Source organism: Petaurus breviceps, unplaced genomic scaffold (genome assembly GCF_028583685.1).
Source record: "Petaurus breviceps papuanus isolate PSGF00001 unplaced genomic scaffold, PetGlider_PUasm1.0 218, whole genome shotgun sequence".
NCBI classification, from domain to species: Eukaryota; Metazoa; Chordata; class Mammalia; order Diprotodontia; family Petauridae; genus Petaurus; species Petaurus breviceps.
Window position 1 is genome coordinate 10,358,800 of NW_027185872.1, and position 14,539 is coordinate 10,373,338.

The 14,539-nt window shown below is 56.9% G+C and overlaps 1 protein-coding gene across 1 annotated transcript in view; it reads left to right on the forward strand.

Annotated features, from left to right (window-relative positions):
• SLC25A13 (solute carrier family 25 member 13) overlaps positions 1–14,539 on the forward strand; it is a 69,504-nt gene that overhangs the window by 53,200 nt on the left and 1,765 nt on the right. The window contains exons 14-15 of the mRNA XM_069094480.1: positions 6,118–6,258; positions 12,532–12,670. Of these exons, the coding sequence (XP_068950581.1) occupies positions 6,118–6,258; positions 12,532–12,670 (280 nt within the window). The remainder of the gene's footprint in view (positions 1–6,117; positions 6,259–12,531; positions 12,671–14,539) is intronic.

Sequence of the window (14,539 nt, forward strand, 5' to 3'; positions counted from 1 at the left end):
CGGGCTTCAGCCCCTGAATGGGGCCATGGCATCTGCCTCGCCTTCCCGGGAGAGGGCTGGCCAGGCTCGGGATGTTCCACATCAGCCGTCTCCCACCCAGCCTCTGCCCTTGTGCGCCCCGCTCCGGCCCTGAGTGGAGGAGCGTTGGCTTGCGCAGAACCAGCCTGCGTGCTTCCTGGCCAGGCCCCTTCTCCCACTGGAACCTAGGCCCTTTGATGGGTAAGGGGCTGCCTTTTGAGCTTTGGCATGCCTGCTGTTGGCTTCCACGGTGCCTGGCACAGACGGTGACTCGTCCCCAGGGACTGGCCACGCTCAAGCATTCACCCCAAGGGTAAAATTTCACGTTTTATCTAGAGTTAGGGCGTAATTTGTACAGTAATCATGTATTGGGGTTTTAGTTTTTAAAAATTAGTCATATTCCATAACTTTCTATTCATCAGTGTTTGACATGTGCAAGGACACATTTCAGAATGTCAGTGTGCAATTAGATATTCTTAGCACATGTCACTTAGGAAAGCACTTTAAATCTGAGTACATTCAATTGAGCATAATTAAAATATCAAGATCCATATTCTTCATATACATTTGCCACTTAATTTTTTAAGTAGCTTGAAGTATCTGCCGTGTGAATCCAGAATGAAATGGCGTGATTGCGTTACTGTCATATCGAGCACATTCACTTTAAAGCGGAATGAGGGTCCCCCCCCGCCCCCTTCGCCACAAGCATGCTGGCATGTTGAGAGTGGACCCAGAGCAATGGCGGCCTTTGTTTCTCCCCCAAGGCCCAGCAAAGAGGCATTTTGCCTCTGGCCCGATGTTTAAAGTTGACTCTCTTTGGGCTAGGTGACTGCATCTGGGGTGAATGGCTTAAAACTGATGTAATATTAGAACACACTGGTTTGGGTTATTAAAAGAGAAATATTTTTCCCCAAATAGTTTCACTTGGGTGTTTGAAGAGCTGATGAGGATGTGAGAGACACGGCTAAGGAAAGTTGTGGGGCACAGCCGTGCACACACGTGTGCCTTTGGCTGCCCTGCCACAGGAATGCCTGCCTGCACTCCCAGCAGAGCCACTGAGATGGGGGGGGGGGGGGACGACAGGTCGGGCTTCCGGGCTCACTCCTGTGTCCAGCACAGTCAGCTAGGTGATGTGGCCATCACCAAAGACAGCTTGAAGCCACTTCACATCAACTCAGATTTGCTCAAGGTCCCGCTTCCACCTTCCTTTCGTAGAGGACACAACACTTACAGGTGGTCTGTGGGCTCTGCGGGAACGGTCTGGCCGTTAGACATGGCAACCACAGGACACCCAGCACTTGGAAGGGTCGTGGGCTCACTGCCTTACAGGCTCTCCCTCATCCCACCAAACCCTGCCTGTCCGCTTCATACGGCATGGCTCCCATCTGCTCTCTGCTAGTGCTTGGAATCACCTTCCCAAGTCTGCTGTCTGGCCATGCCTGTCCTCACCTCCTTCTTACCTTGCTGTCTCCCCTGACCTTTCCAGCCTGACTTTCTGCCTGCTCTCTCCCATCTCCAGCTTCCCTGCCCTTGCCCAAGCAGCATCCTCACCCCCACTTTGAAGAATCCTTAGGTTTCTGGTGATAACCTGTGTTTGCAGAGTGCACTTGAAGATTGGTAACGTCCTTTGCAAATATCTCACTTTATCCACCAAGGCTGGTGCTGGGATTATCCCCATTTTGCAGTTGAGAAAAGTGATCCAAGATAGAGGTGAAGTGACTCATCCAGGGTCACACAGCTGGTTAGTGTCTGAGGAGAGATTTTTCACTGAGGGTGTCCTGATTCCAGGCCCAGGGCTCTATCCACAGGCCCCCCACTTACCTTTGAGTTTCATCATGGTCACTCTCTCTCACAGGAAGCCTTCCTTGATTCTCCCTCCTCAGATTACATCATATTTACTTACGTATCTCTTACGGCATCTTTTGCCCCGACTCTCACTGTCCTGTATAGGGATGAGGATCATAAACTGGGGGATTGGTCTACCCAGGCATGCATGACACCTCTGTGTGTGAGGGCATGATCACAAGCCAGTCTCTTTTTTTTCTTTTTCAGCTTTAAAAAAATTTTAACATTTGTTTTTAAAACTTTGATTTCCAGATTCTTTCCCTTCTTCCCTCCTCACCCACCCCCACTGGGAAGACAAGCGATTCAATACAGGTCGTACATGTCTAGTTGTGCGGAATGTTTCCATAGTAGTTATATTGTGGAAGATTAACGATATTTCCCTCCACCCTCTCCTGCCGCCCACATTCCGTTGTCTCCTTTGACCAAAGTGTTTGCTTCTAACTGCCCTCTCCCCCAGTCTGCCCTCCCTTCTGTCATCCCCCCTCTTGTCCCCCTCCCCTGCTTTCCTGTGCGGTGAGTGTGTCTGTCACTACCTCCTTAAGCCAAGTCCAGTGTGAGTAAGGTGGACCCGTCCCCTCTCACCTTCCTGCTCTTCCCCTCCGTCGTGACAGTTTTCTCTTGCCCCTTTTATGGGGACAATTTACCCTATTCTCTCTCTCCCTTTCTCCTCCTCCCACTAAATCCCTCTCACCTCTTAGTTTTATTTTTTAGATATCATCCCGTCCTGTTCCACTCATCCTGTGCCCTTTGTCTGTGTATGCATATACGCACTCACATATGTATTTATACACGCATATACCCTCCTATACATATATATGTGTGTATACATACATGTTCCCTCCAGCCGTCCTCACACACAAGCTGCTCTTTATTCACTGCACATGGCTAGGCTGTACCAATACTGTAAAACTTGTACCGCTGCTAAAACTCAGCCAAATACCACTTATTAAGCACTGAGTGTGTGCCAAGTACTTAGCAAAACACTGGGAATACAAAAGCAGAAAGAAAAGCCCTACTTCAGCAAGCTTCCAGGTTAATGGGGGTGACGGCTTAGTGCCAGCAGCACCTACAGTGTCCTGCAGGAAGCCAGGGTCATGGGACACTCAAGTGCTGCTGGTCCATAGATTGATTATCAGGGAGGGACAATCGGTGCATTGGGATTGATTGGAAACAGACTCCCCCCAGTGATGGTACATTTCCTGGAAGAATTCTGGCATAGGAGAACTCCACTCTGCCTCTTCTTCCCCACCCCTGGTCCCAGCTACAGTCCCACCTTCAGTCGGAGTCTCCCCAGCCCTCTCCCCTCATTCATTCTCTTTTGGCTCCTGCCTACAGCTGCTCAGGGACGTGGCTTGTGTTCCCCCTCGGACTGTCAGCCCCTTGGGGGGCGGGGAGGGTAGCCATTGTCTTTGCCTATTTTTGTATCCCCAGCACTTAGCACAGAGCTGCGCTCACAGCTGGTACTTAGTCATTTATTGACTCCCTGGAAAACTGGAAAGCAGTTTGTGAGGAAGGCCAGCACCTCCCACCCTCCGCCACATCAAGCCCCACTGTCCGCGCACCCAGATTGTTAAAAACCAGAGCCTTTCGTTTCTTCCTATGGCCATTCTTTTTAAAGACACACATTTTCTAACGTATGTAGATGGGTGTTTTACATTGCCTGGATTCCCTCCTATTGCTAAAAATCAGCGAAATTCATCAATACAGTGAAAAAAAATCTTCACATTCTGTTCAGTCTTCTACACCAGTGGACCCCTTACCTCCACGGAGGAATGGGGCAGGGGTCTTCTCATGGCCCCTTTGAGACCAGACTTGTTCTTTGGGTTCAGAGTTTCCCCGAGTTCACACCCCCCCCCCCAATCACTCACACACACACACACACACACACACACACACACACACCCACACACACACACCCTTGCTCCTTAGGCTTCCTTGTTGGGTCATGTGCTTGGTATTGTATCTCTTCACTCCTGTGTTTACCTATGAAGAGTTTCCACTCAGCTTTGGTCTTTTCATCAGGAATGCTTGGAAGTCCTTCTCTGTCCAGTGGGCCTGAGAAGGCACTGGCGTGCCACTCCACCACTCTGGTGTGTCTGCCAGGAGAGCCCCGGGGTTCAGAGAGAGTTGGGAAAGGCTGAAATGACCAAGCAAGGTCAGATAGACAGAAGGAGAAGCCAGACATAGCTTGCTCTTGAGGTGACCAGAGGAGAAAGCCCTCGTTCCTCTCGTGGCCTCCAGACAGGCCCGTGGTCTGATTTCCAGGCCACTTATCTCCTTGCGCCCTTTGGCTTTGTGTGACTATTTCCTGTCATCCCGTGGAGTCATTAACTTGGGTCTGCTGCTTGATGAAGGTCTTTTGCTTCGCTTGCTAGGTGGCTGATTCTCTTCCCGGGTCTTTCCACTGTGACCCTCGTTTTCCCCCTGCTCGTCACCCCTCCTCTTCTGGCTCCTTGGCAGCTAGGGGGCACCCCAGGGCATAGAGCGGTGGGCCTGCCATCAGGAAGATCTGAGCTCAAGGCGCAGCCCTGAGGAAGCCACCCCACCCCCGTTTCCTCAGCTGTAAAATGGGGGTACTCACAGCAGCTCCCTCCCACAGGTGTTGAAGTTGCAAATGGAATGTCTGTAGGCTCTTGGCCTAGTGCCTGGCCCAGAGCTGGCCTCAGTATTGGCTATTACCTTTCATGGTGGCCTCCCCTGCCTCGCTCTCTGGTCTCAGGCCTGGAGCCAGAGAGGGAGAATTGGGTCCCCCCAGCATTACAGCACAGCCACTTCTGCTGGGCCATCCGAGGGTGACAACTAAGGCAGGATCTCCCTCGGCACCCTGCCGCGTCTTCCGTGGCCTCTGGAACATGCCCTCCCCCTTCCTGCTTGTCTGTCTTCTACAGCTCATGAAACACCTTCCTGTCTCCTCTCTGGGAGCCCAGCTGTGCCTTGGTGGTTTCTTCCTGCCAAAGAAGGGGGTGGGCTTCCCAGGAGGCACATCCTCCTGCCTCGGGTATTGGTGCTGATTTGTAATTGCAGGAAAGCCAAGCTCCTCTAAAAGAGGGCTTAGAATGGCAATGGGTTTTTCTGATAACTCTGGGGCTTCTCCCCTCTCCCCCCCCCCCCCCCCCGGGCCCGTTGGCTCCCCACACTCCCGGAAGCCTTCCTGACGGTGGGGCACTCTCCCTCCAGCCCCGCCTCCTCAGGGCTCCCCATCGGGCATTAGAGACCAAGGTGGCCCCTGTCACCCGTGCTGTGCAGAAGCCTCTGGGAGCTGGCATTCTCCTTTCCTGTGTCATGGTGAAAGAGAATGGCCTCTTCTCAGGATCGTTTTAAATGCAAAAATAAGAAATGTAGGGTTGTAGCAGGAACGAATCAAGTTGAAAAGCCAGAGACCCGGGCTCCAGGCCTCCTCTCCTGGTGGGCATTCACACCGTTGGGTGCCCCCATCAGCTGCCTCCCCCTGCGTGCCATCTTCAGCATCCCCTGCCAAGGTCCTCAGCACAGGTGGGCCAGAAGAACACCCAAGCTGTGCTCGCCAGTGGAGGGAATCAGGGCCCAGAGGTTCGAGCTGGGTGGAGGAGAAGGGAGTGGATTTGTTTAAGCTTGTGTTTGCCCCTTTGACCTTCACCAGCAACCCACAGTCCAAGGCCTAGGGAAAGAATCTTCCTGGTAGCGCTAACTTGGACCCCCTCCTTCCTTTGGTGCCCTCTCCAGGGCGCGGGGAAAGGACCTGCCTTTGGCTGAGCCTGGCAGCTCTCTCCCTTGGAGCTGCCACCGCCTCCCACGCCCTTCCGCCTCTGTGTAAGAGCAGCTCCCCAGAACAGAAGACCGCGTCCGAAAGGCTGGGGAAGCGTGAACGGGACTGCGTGGCCTTATTCAGACATGAGGGGAGGTGGAGAACGGCGGGGTGCCAGGACGAAGGAAGCCTGAGGGTCACCTACCTCCCCAGGGCCATGTCAAAAATGTGGAACGTGAAGAAGGTGGAGCTCCCCAATTAGCGCTGTGCTGGGAGGGGGGGCCCCTGGGGCCTGCTGTTTGTCTTTGGCAATAATCCTGCACTTGTGGCAGCATATGGCTATGAATGAGAGTGTGGGAGTGGAGCTCTTGCCCAGGCTGTGCCCCCTGCCTGATGTGCCTGTCCTTTCTTGTGCCCCTCCTCCAGTCACACTGCATAGGCTCATGCTTGCTGCCTATGGGTTTGGACGTCAGCATCTGGGGAGGGCTCAGGGCGTCCCTTTTCTCAAGGTTTCCCTGTTTGACTTTCAGGCCGGAGGCTCGCAGGTGATTTTCACAAACCCGCTAGAAATCGTCAAGATTCGCTTACAAGTGGCTGGAGAAATCACCACGGGGCCACGCGTCAGCGCCCTGACCGTGCTCCGCGACCTGGGCTTCTTCGGAATCTACAAGGTAACTTCTCTCAGTATCACCCCTGGTATCTAGCAGCCAGGGTGCGCTGCTGGGCCCTGAGTCAGCACAACTTGTGTTGGGCCACGGGGGGGGGGGGGTGTGCCACAGGGCCAGTGGAGGGCCCCCGGGGGGTGCCACAGGGCCAGGGGGGGCGCTGGGCCCTGAGTCAGCACAACTTGTGTCGGGCCACAGGGGTGGGGGGGTGAGGATGCCACAGTGCACATAGTAGGGCCAGTGTTGGGCCACAGTGGGATGCCACAGGGCCAAGGGGGGAGCTGGGCCCTGAGTCAGCTAAATTAGTCGGGCCAAGTGGGGTGCGTCACAGTGGGGGCCAGCAGAGCCGGCTTCAACAAGACCTGAGAGTGCGCTCACACTCATGCCCAGCCCAGAAGGGAAGAGCGTGCTTTGGTGTGGGTCAGTGAACACATACTTTGAGAAGCTCATCTTCTCTCCCCAGCCCCCTTCCTTGGCAATGAGCACTTAGTAAGCTCCTACTGTGTACCAGCCCCAGCCCCTGCTCTAATCCAAAGAAAGGTAAGAGCCAGTGCCTGCCCTTAAGGAGCTCCCAGTCTAGTGGGGGAGACTGCAGGCAAACCGCCAGGTCTGAACCAGACAGACGGGGCGTGGAGGGCACCGCGGCCGCCAGGAGGCAGAAGTGGGGAGGGAGAGAGCCCCCGCCCTGGGACAGCGTGAGAATGTGGCCAGAGCTGGGGGAGGAGCCAGGTGCCAGGTGGCTGGGGTCCGGCCCAGGGCTGGCTGCGTGTGAGAGAAATTAAGCAGCGGTGCCCGGGTTGTGAGCCCAGGTGACTGGAAGGGCATCTGGGGGGGAAGGGGCTGCAGAGGCCAGGTTGAATTTGGCCGCTGGACGATCCTCCCCCAGAGACGTCACAGGACCGTGAGCCCGGCCTGGAGCAGGGCAGGCAAACAGACACCAGCGACCTCGGTCGCTTTGAGGGACGGAGGGCAGTGAGGAAAGGTCAGCGCAGGGCACAGAGCCCCAGGGATGAGCAGGGGTAACAAGGCAGCGGTGCAGGGCTCCCTCCTTTGGCTTGGCTCTCAGATGAGTCCTCCCAGCTCAGGGCAGGGCAGGGCGCGCCACCCGGACAAGCTCAGAGAGGCAGCTGGGGAAGGCAGGCGAGGGTGCTTGGAGGGAGAAGCCACGCAGAGCCTAGTCAGGCAGCTTCTGGCATCGGCCGTGTAAGAGTGGATCCGTCAGCCCCCCCAGCCTCCCCAGCACCAGGCTCAGTCAGTGCGCAGGTCACAGCAGGGGAAAACACAGTGAGAGGCTCTGGCTGGGCTCCCCCTCGCTCCCTCTCCCTTCTTCCTTTTTTCTTTGCTTACCTTTGGAGTGAAATATATGTCCTGTACCCAGCTCTGCGGGTATGTGTGTTCCTCCGTCCTTTGGCCATTTCACGGAAAGCTGAGGTCCAGGTGTCCCCTGCTCCCTGACCTCTTCCTCTTTTCTGTCGTCTTCTACTCGTGTGCCTGTTATGTGAGAATCTCCCCCAGCCTTACTCAGTCTCCCCCTCCCCTACTGATTCTTTTTCCCTTTCTTTCTTTGAAAGTGTTAAAAGCAGTAGCAGCCACAACTCTCCCAGGCCCTGGGACTTAGCGTCTCCTGAAGATCCTGGGGTTCTAAGAGGACATGTGTCTTATCACCCCTTCGTCCTTATTCTTGTTCAGGCATGCCCGACCTTTCTTGGCCCCCTTTGGGGTTTTCTGGGCAGGTTTGCCACTTCCTTCCCCAGCTCATTTTACAGAGGAGGAAACTGAGGCAGACAGTGAAGTGACTTGCCCAGGGTCACATGGCTAGTAAGTGTCAAGTGTCTGAGGCTGACTCAGGTCCTCCTGACTCCAGGGCCAGTGCTGTATTCACTGCACTGCGTAGCCGACCCACTTGCTTAAAGTTTGTTTTTTTTTTAATTCTTCATCTCATCTAATAATTCTAGTTGAACTTGGGCCCAACTATACTCTTTTCTGAGGCTTTGCTTATAGCTGTTTTGGAGTCATCTTTTTCTGAGTGTATATTTTGAGCATCTCCATTGCCATAATAACTCTATGGTGTGATTCTTTTTGGCTTGCTTGTTCCCCCAGACTGATTCCTGACTTTGGAACTTCATGTTGGGGCTGGGCCTTGGGAACTTCTGGAGGGAACATGAGGGCTATTTCTACGGCTACTTTCTCAAGGTCTTGAGTGATGTATTAATTCACGATTTTAGGGACAACTCAGCCTGGGCAACCTACGAGCTTTCTGTGTGCCCGAAGCAATCATCCAGCATGAAATGTGTTCCCTGCTTTCTTCCTCTGAGCTCCGTCACTTCCTGAGCTAGGTTTGGGTCTGAGCAGCACTTTGAGCGTTTCAGCCGCCATCAGCCAGCTAGAGAACTGTCTAAGTTCAGAAGTCAGGGAATCAGAAAAATGGATTAAACTGTGACCCTGTGACTGTTGCTGGTGTGCAGAGCACTGGACGTGGAGATGGAAGAACAGAAGGTCACTTTGGCTGAGCCAAAGGATATGTGCAGGGCCCTGAAAGGGAAAGGCTGGGTTAGGTTGGGAGGAGAGACGGGGGAGCTGATTAGGCCTGGGATGCCTTGATGATCCCATTGCTAGCTCTGAAGAGTGGAGAGAGCCTACGGTGGGGTGGTGAGCCCAGGAGAGAAGGGGCTGGGTGGGGTGGGGAGAGGAGAAGGCCCGGGGGGTGGTGCAGCATCACTTCCTGCCTTCGTGCCAGTGAGGTCCGCCGTGCTCCTTTCACAGATGCTGCTGCAGCTCCCACTCTCCCAAACCAAGGTCCCTCTTGGGTCTTAGAGATCCCCAGGTTTGTTCCCGCACCTTAGAATTCTTCCTTGCTTTGGCTTGCCTGGCCTCGAGGGCGTGTTCTCCCCTGGCTGGGGGCTGCTTCCCTTGCCTTCTCATCACATTCACACCTCCAGTCTCTCCCACCCTGCCTGCAGGGCGCTCTGGTGCCCTCCCGCCGTCTCGTCCTGGGGTGCCCCGGCCACATCTTTGGGCGCCCCATTACCGGCCCTCATCCCCTTCTCAGCTTTGCCTCTTCTCCCATCAGTGGCCATTTTCCTGCTGGCCTGTCTGGCTCCAGGAAGGCACCAGGCGCTGTCCTTCCTCATGCCTCTTGGCGGCTCTTGCTTGGGGTCTGTGTGACAGGTCACCTGTCACCAACTAGCAGGGACTTGGGCTGTCACCATCCTTTCTCCTCCTGGATGCTGGTCCTGCCCACGTCTGGGCAGTCGTGGACAAGTGGGCTGAGCCAGGGTGGAGCGTGCTGGGCAGCCTCATGGCCTTGTGGGCCGCCATCTCCTCCCCATGGGCTGGGAGGGAGGGAGGGAGCCCTGAAGCCCTCCCACACACCTGTGTCTGTGGGACCCTGCCCCTCTGTCCTGACCTCAGTACATCAGGTCTGGCTGCTGGGCTTTGTTTTCAATTCACCTTCCCTTCTTACTCTGTCTGATTTCTACTCTTTGAAGCTCTTTAATCCCCCCTCATGCAGCGTCTTGTGCTTACTCTCTGTCCATGGAGCCAGGAAGACCTGGGTTCAGTTCCTGCCCGCGTCCTAGTGCCAGGGCCCCTTTATGCCTGTGTAACTCCCTCAGACCAATGCCTGAGCCAAGGGTGGCTAGCGCTTTTTGTGAAATGACTGCTGTGTCTCGTAACTAGGGGAGGGGGGTCAGGCCAAGCCGACTGCAGGATGAGCCCGATGCTGGGCACAAGGGGAGAGGGCCCTGCCAGCACCAGCCCGTGACTGATGCCCCTTCCAGGCCTGGCTCTCTGACCCAGATCATACCTGGGCCCTGCTCCCGGCCAGGTTTTCAGGGCGCTTCCACCACTCCTTGAGCTCCCTTGTGGGGAGTCCATGGTCCCTGAGCCCCTAAGATGCCCAGTGCAGCTAGTCACCTCCCCAACCACAAGAATGGGCCCCTCGACCTTGAGGACAAGAGGATCCACGGCCAGGAAAGGGAAGTGAGGCCAAACGGCCAGTGAGGGGCAGGGAGTGTCTTCACAATGGGCTTCCCTCCCCACACATCTGCAGCTTTGGGAATTGAAGGCCCACAATGTGAGAGAAGTCTCTGAGTGAGGCCGAGGTGGCGCTGGCCGGCTTTGTGCCTTTGTGTGCCGCCTCCTGTCATCCCACAGATGCTGCCAGGAAGGGCCAGGAAGGGGGGCTGGAGCCAAGGGTTAATCACGTGGAAAAAGCCCCAAGAATGTTCAGGGATCAAGCCGTGACTTGCTGCCTATTGTCTCCACGCCCAATAAATCCTCCACCTGGAAGGTGGGGACTGAGAGGCCAGCCCTCGGAAGCCCTTCAATCACCTGGCCAGACAAGGTGCGCCACTGTGGGCTTGAATGCGGCCTGTCCCGCGCTGGCAGCTTTCCCCAGCTAGACAATGTGCATTCACTGCAGGAGGCCGGCCTAAGCCTCCGTCTCCCAGACCGGCTGGCTCCTTGGGCCGGCTGACACAGAGGTGCCTTTGTGAGCCTAATTACCTTGCCCTTGCTGGGAAGGCGTTTGTGTGTCTGCTGCCTTCTTCTCAGGTGCAGCCAGAGCAGGACAGACAGACAGTCAGAGCCCGGGGGCTGCCGGGAGATGGGGTGGAAAAGACAGAGGCCCTGGCCCCAACTGACAGTCCACCTCCAGAGGGCTCGAGATGGGTCTGTGACCAGCCTCTCCAGGCCTTGCTAATTGGCCAGGGTTGGTTGCAGACAATTAAGCTGAAGTTCAGTGAGGCCTACCTTGAGCATGCCTTCCCAGATGAGGACAGGCAGATTCCAGGAGTCAGGGCCGCTAGAGGGAAGCTACAGCCGATTCTTGGGCCTGATCGTGGCTTGTCCTGACCTTGTTTACCCCCAGGCGGGTCAGCCTCGGACAGGTCTGACCAGCCGCTGTGCAGGTCGGCCCAGGCAGGTTCTTCCTTCTAACTTGTGTCCATGTGGCTGAAGGCATGCTCATCCAAGGACGGTGATTAGTTGTGGGGCATTTCTCCCAGGTGGTGACTTTAGGCCTGGAGGGCAGGTGAGCACAGGCTTCCACCACAGCGCCGTCAGTGGGATTTCTTAGGGACACTGGAGGACAGAGCAGTGCACCACAGTGGTCTTGGGTCCCCTGGAAAGTCTGGGGGCCGGGGTGGAGCTGTGCTTGGAAGTGCAGGCCCATGGAAAGGTGGGGGGATCTGAGGCTTTATAGAGGTGCCAGGTGTCCAAAGGCCGGTCCAGGGATGGAGGCTTCTTACCAGACATGCCACTCTCTGAGTGAAGCTCAGAAGTAAAGCCTGGACCGTCTGCAAGAAAAGAGGGCGTTCCCCCAGGCTATCTTCTGACCTCCGTTCATCATGGTAGATAGCTGGCTTGGGGACTTTCTCTGAGTGCTCCCCTTCCACAGCATCCTGTCTGCCTGCCCCCCTCCCAGGTCATCGCAGCCTCTGTCCCACTGCACGGCCTCAGGCCCTGAAGTCTCTCACTGAGCCCCTCAGTCGCCTTATTCCCTGGGACGCTAGTGGGTGGGGTGAAGGCAGCTGGACACGGTGCAGACTCTCGGCAGGGTCAGAGTGTGACCCAGTGGTGACTCTGGGGGGCGTAAAGCACTCCCTTCAAAGATACCCCTTGGGGACAGCTTCCCCCAATCCCCCAAACGTGGCTCCTGGGTGTAGGGCCCTTGGGGACACCCTTGGCTCGGATGCTGTCAGATTGCCGAGGGAGAGAAGACGGAAGTCCCGCTGGAGCTGGGCCTCGCCCTCAGCCCCACCCCCAGCCAGGTGTGCCTGGCACGACGTCTGGGGGCACAGCCGCTCTCCCAGCCATCCTGTCATGGTCAAGCCAGTGAGCCACAGCTCTGGGCCCTGTCCCGCTCCCGTCCCCCCGTCCTCCGTTTCCCCTCCCCTCTCCGGTCCTTTGCTTGAGAGGAGGGTGGTCAGGCTGCGGCGAGGGAAGGGCCTGCCCTGGTGGGCTGCTGCTCTCTCTGGGCCCAGGTAAGCACTGTCTCCCTCCCATCTTCTTCCGGTTTCATCAGACCATTTTCTGCACCCATCTCCCTGCCTCCCGCGTCCATCTCGTGTCTGAGAACCTGAAGAGGCCCCCCTGTAACGTTTGGGCCTGCGGCCGCCGGGCCCAGCCTCATGCTTCTGTGCCCCTCACCCCGGGTCTCCCAGTCAAGACTCCTACTGTCTGCCTCCCCCGAGAGAGAGCTGGGACCAAGCACCTTCCACACGTCAGAAACGGCATGGCGCTCAGCCGCGGTTCTCACGTTTCTCTTCCACCTTGCAGGGGGCCAAGGCATGCTTTCTGCGGGACATCCCCTTCTCCGCCATTTACTTCCCCTGCTACGCACACGTGAAGGCGTCCTTTGCTCAGGACGATGGGCATGTCAGTCCTGGCAGCCTCCTCCTCTCAGGGGCCATCGCTGGTAAGTGCCCTCACCCCTTCCTGTAGCTGGCCTCTGCACAGATGGACCAGGGGCAGGTGGTCACCAGGCCCCGCCGCTGAGCCCGCCACCAGCCCCTCCTGCTGGGAGGAAGAAGCCTCCCCCACAGAGGGCTGGACAGCAGGTGGCCCAAGGAGACCCCGGCCTCCCCTGTACGCTATGCCTCTGACCCTGTGTGTCCACTGTGTGTGTATGGGTGCCTGTGGGCCGCACATACGGGGGTCAGGGTGTGAGAGCGCGCATTCATCCGAAGGCAGCCGCGGCATTGGGTCAGGCGCTCTGGGCCCAGCTTTGCCTGCCCATGGCACGTCTCCCTGCGAGGGTGAGCTCTTTGCACTCCCAGAAGGCAGCTGGCTTCTCTTTCTGGACATGGGAACAGTGTCATCTCTCACCTCTGTGCCTTTGCACAGCATGGGCTCCTTCCCTGCTCCCTCCGATCTCTCTGGACCTTCTCCGCGAGACCTTCCAGTCCCACTGGAATTGCCTGGTCTTTATTTTTGTCTCTCGCTCCTTGTGGCCGTGTCTTCTCCCTCCTTGCTGAACCATCAGTGTTTTTTGTCTGGCTCCAGCCCTGTTGGAAGGGAGGGAGGCGCTGTAACTGGGTCAAATCCAGTTCGAGTGACTCGGGGTGAGGAAGGTGTGGTCAGCCCTGAAGGTCAGCTGGAGGATGGCCTCGACACCAGCCACAGTGCGGGAGGCAGTGGCCAGGAGACTAGGGAAACGCGCCTTCCCAGGTCCAGTGTAGAAGAGAACACGTGAGAGAAGCAGGTATTAGAGGTTGCCCCTGTTCCTGTGAGTCGGCACAGGGGGCTGGCTGCCCACCACAGGATGCCCAGAGCCCTCCCTCGGGGGAGGTGAGGGAGCGGCCTGGCAGCCAGGCTTTTGGTAAGCACTGGCCCTGCTTCCACACTGTAGACATAGACGAGGGAGAAGCAGAGCCCGGCCTGCGAGGAGCTTCCCTGCTCTGCAGGATGCACTGCCCGGCTGCCTTTGGTGGATTGTCCTACACTTCTCTACCCCTGGCAGGGCAGGGATGTTTTGGGAGCAGGCGGCATGGCAGCCCTGTCCCCCACCTCTCACCTGGAGCTCCAGGAAGCTGTTGGTGTGCACCCCAGGCCAGCTAAACCAGGATGAAGGTGGCCTACGGACCTCAGACCCGTCGATGCCTCAGGGAGGTGTCTGCCCCAAGCAGACGAAGACGTCCCCAGTGGAATGGGCAGAGAACGGCTTGTTCCACAGCCACAGAGGGTGCTGCAGCAGGCACTGATCAGACATGGTCACCCACGGCTTCCTGGGCCATCCCCGGTCATCCTGACTTGTCACTGAGTGAGGCCGATGGCTTCATGCAGCTCGGCCTCACTCGAGTCCAGACGTCGTCCCATGATGCCGTTGGGTATGGGCAGCAACCACAGTGACAGCTTGGAAATCTGCTTCCCCAGTCCAGCGTCTCTGTCCCAATGACCTGTGCCTCCTTCTTGATGAGTAGCAGACTCCATCAGGTTTCCTTCCCCGTTGGCCCTTCCACACCATCATGATGCCCTGCTTGAAAAATTAAAGCGATTCCTCCGAGTGCTCTGAGACACCGTGGCCCCGGAGCTCTGCCTTCCTCGTGACACGTGGGCTTCCGAAGACCCGTCTGTGGAGGGGGCTCAGGAGAGCAGCTTCCACGTGGGCTGGAACATGTGGGAAGGTGGCCGTGCTGCGAGCCAGACTGCCAGTTTGGATGGAATGCCTGAAGAAGAGCCAGGGTGCTGTTGGCCACTGCCTTCCACCAGCCTGGTTTGGAAATGGCTTGAGGGTGTCTTCTGCCTGCAGTGGACTCACTCTGGACAAAGTGGCACAGACTCGGGC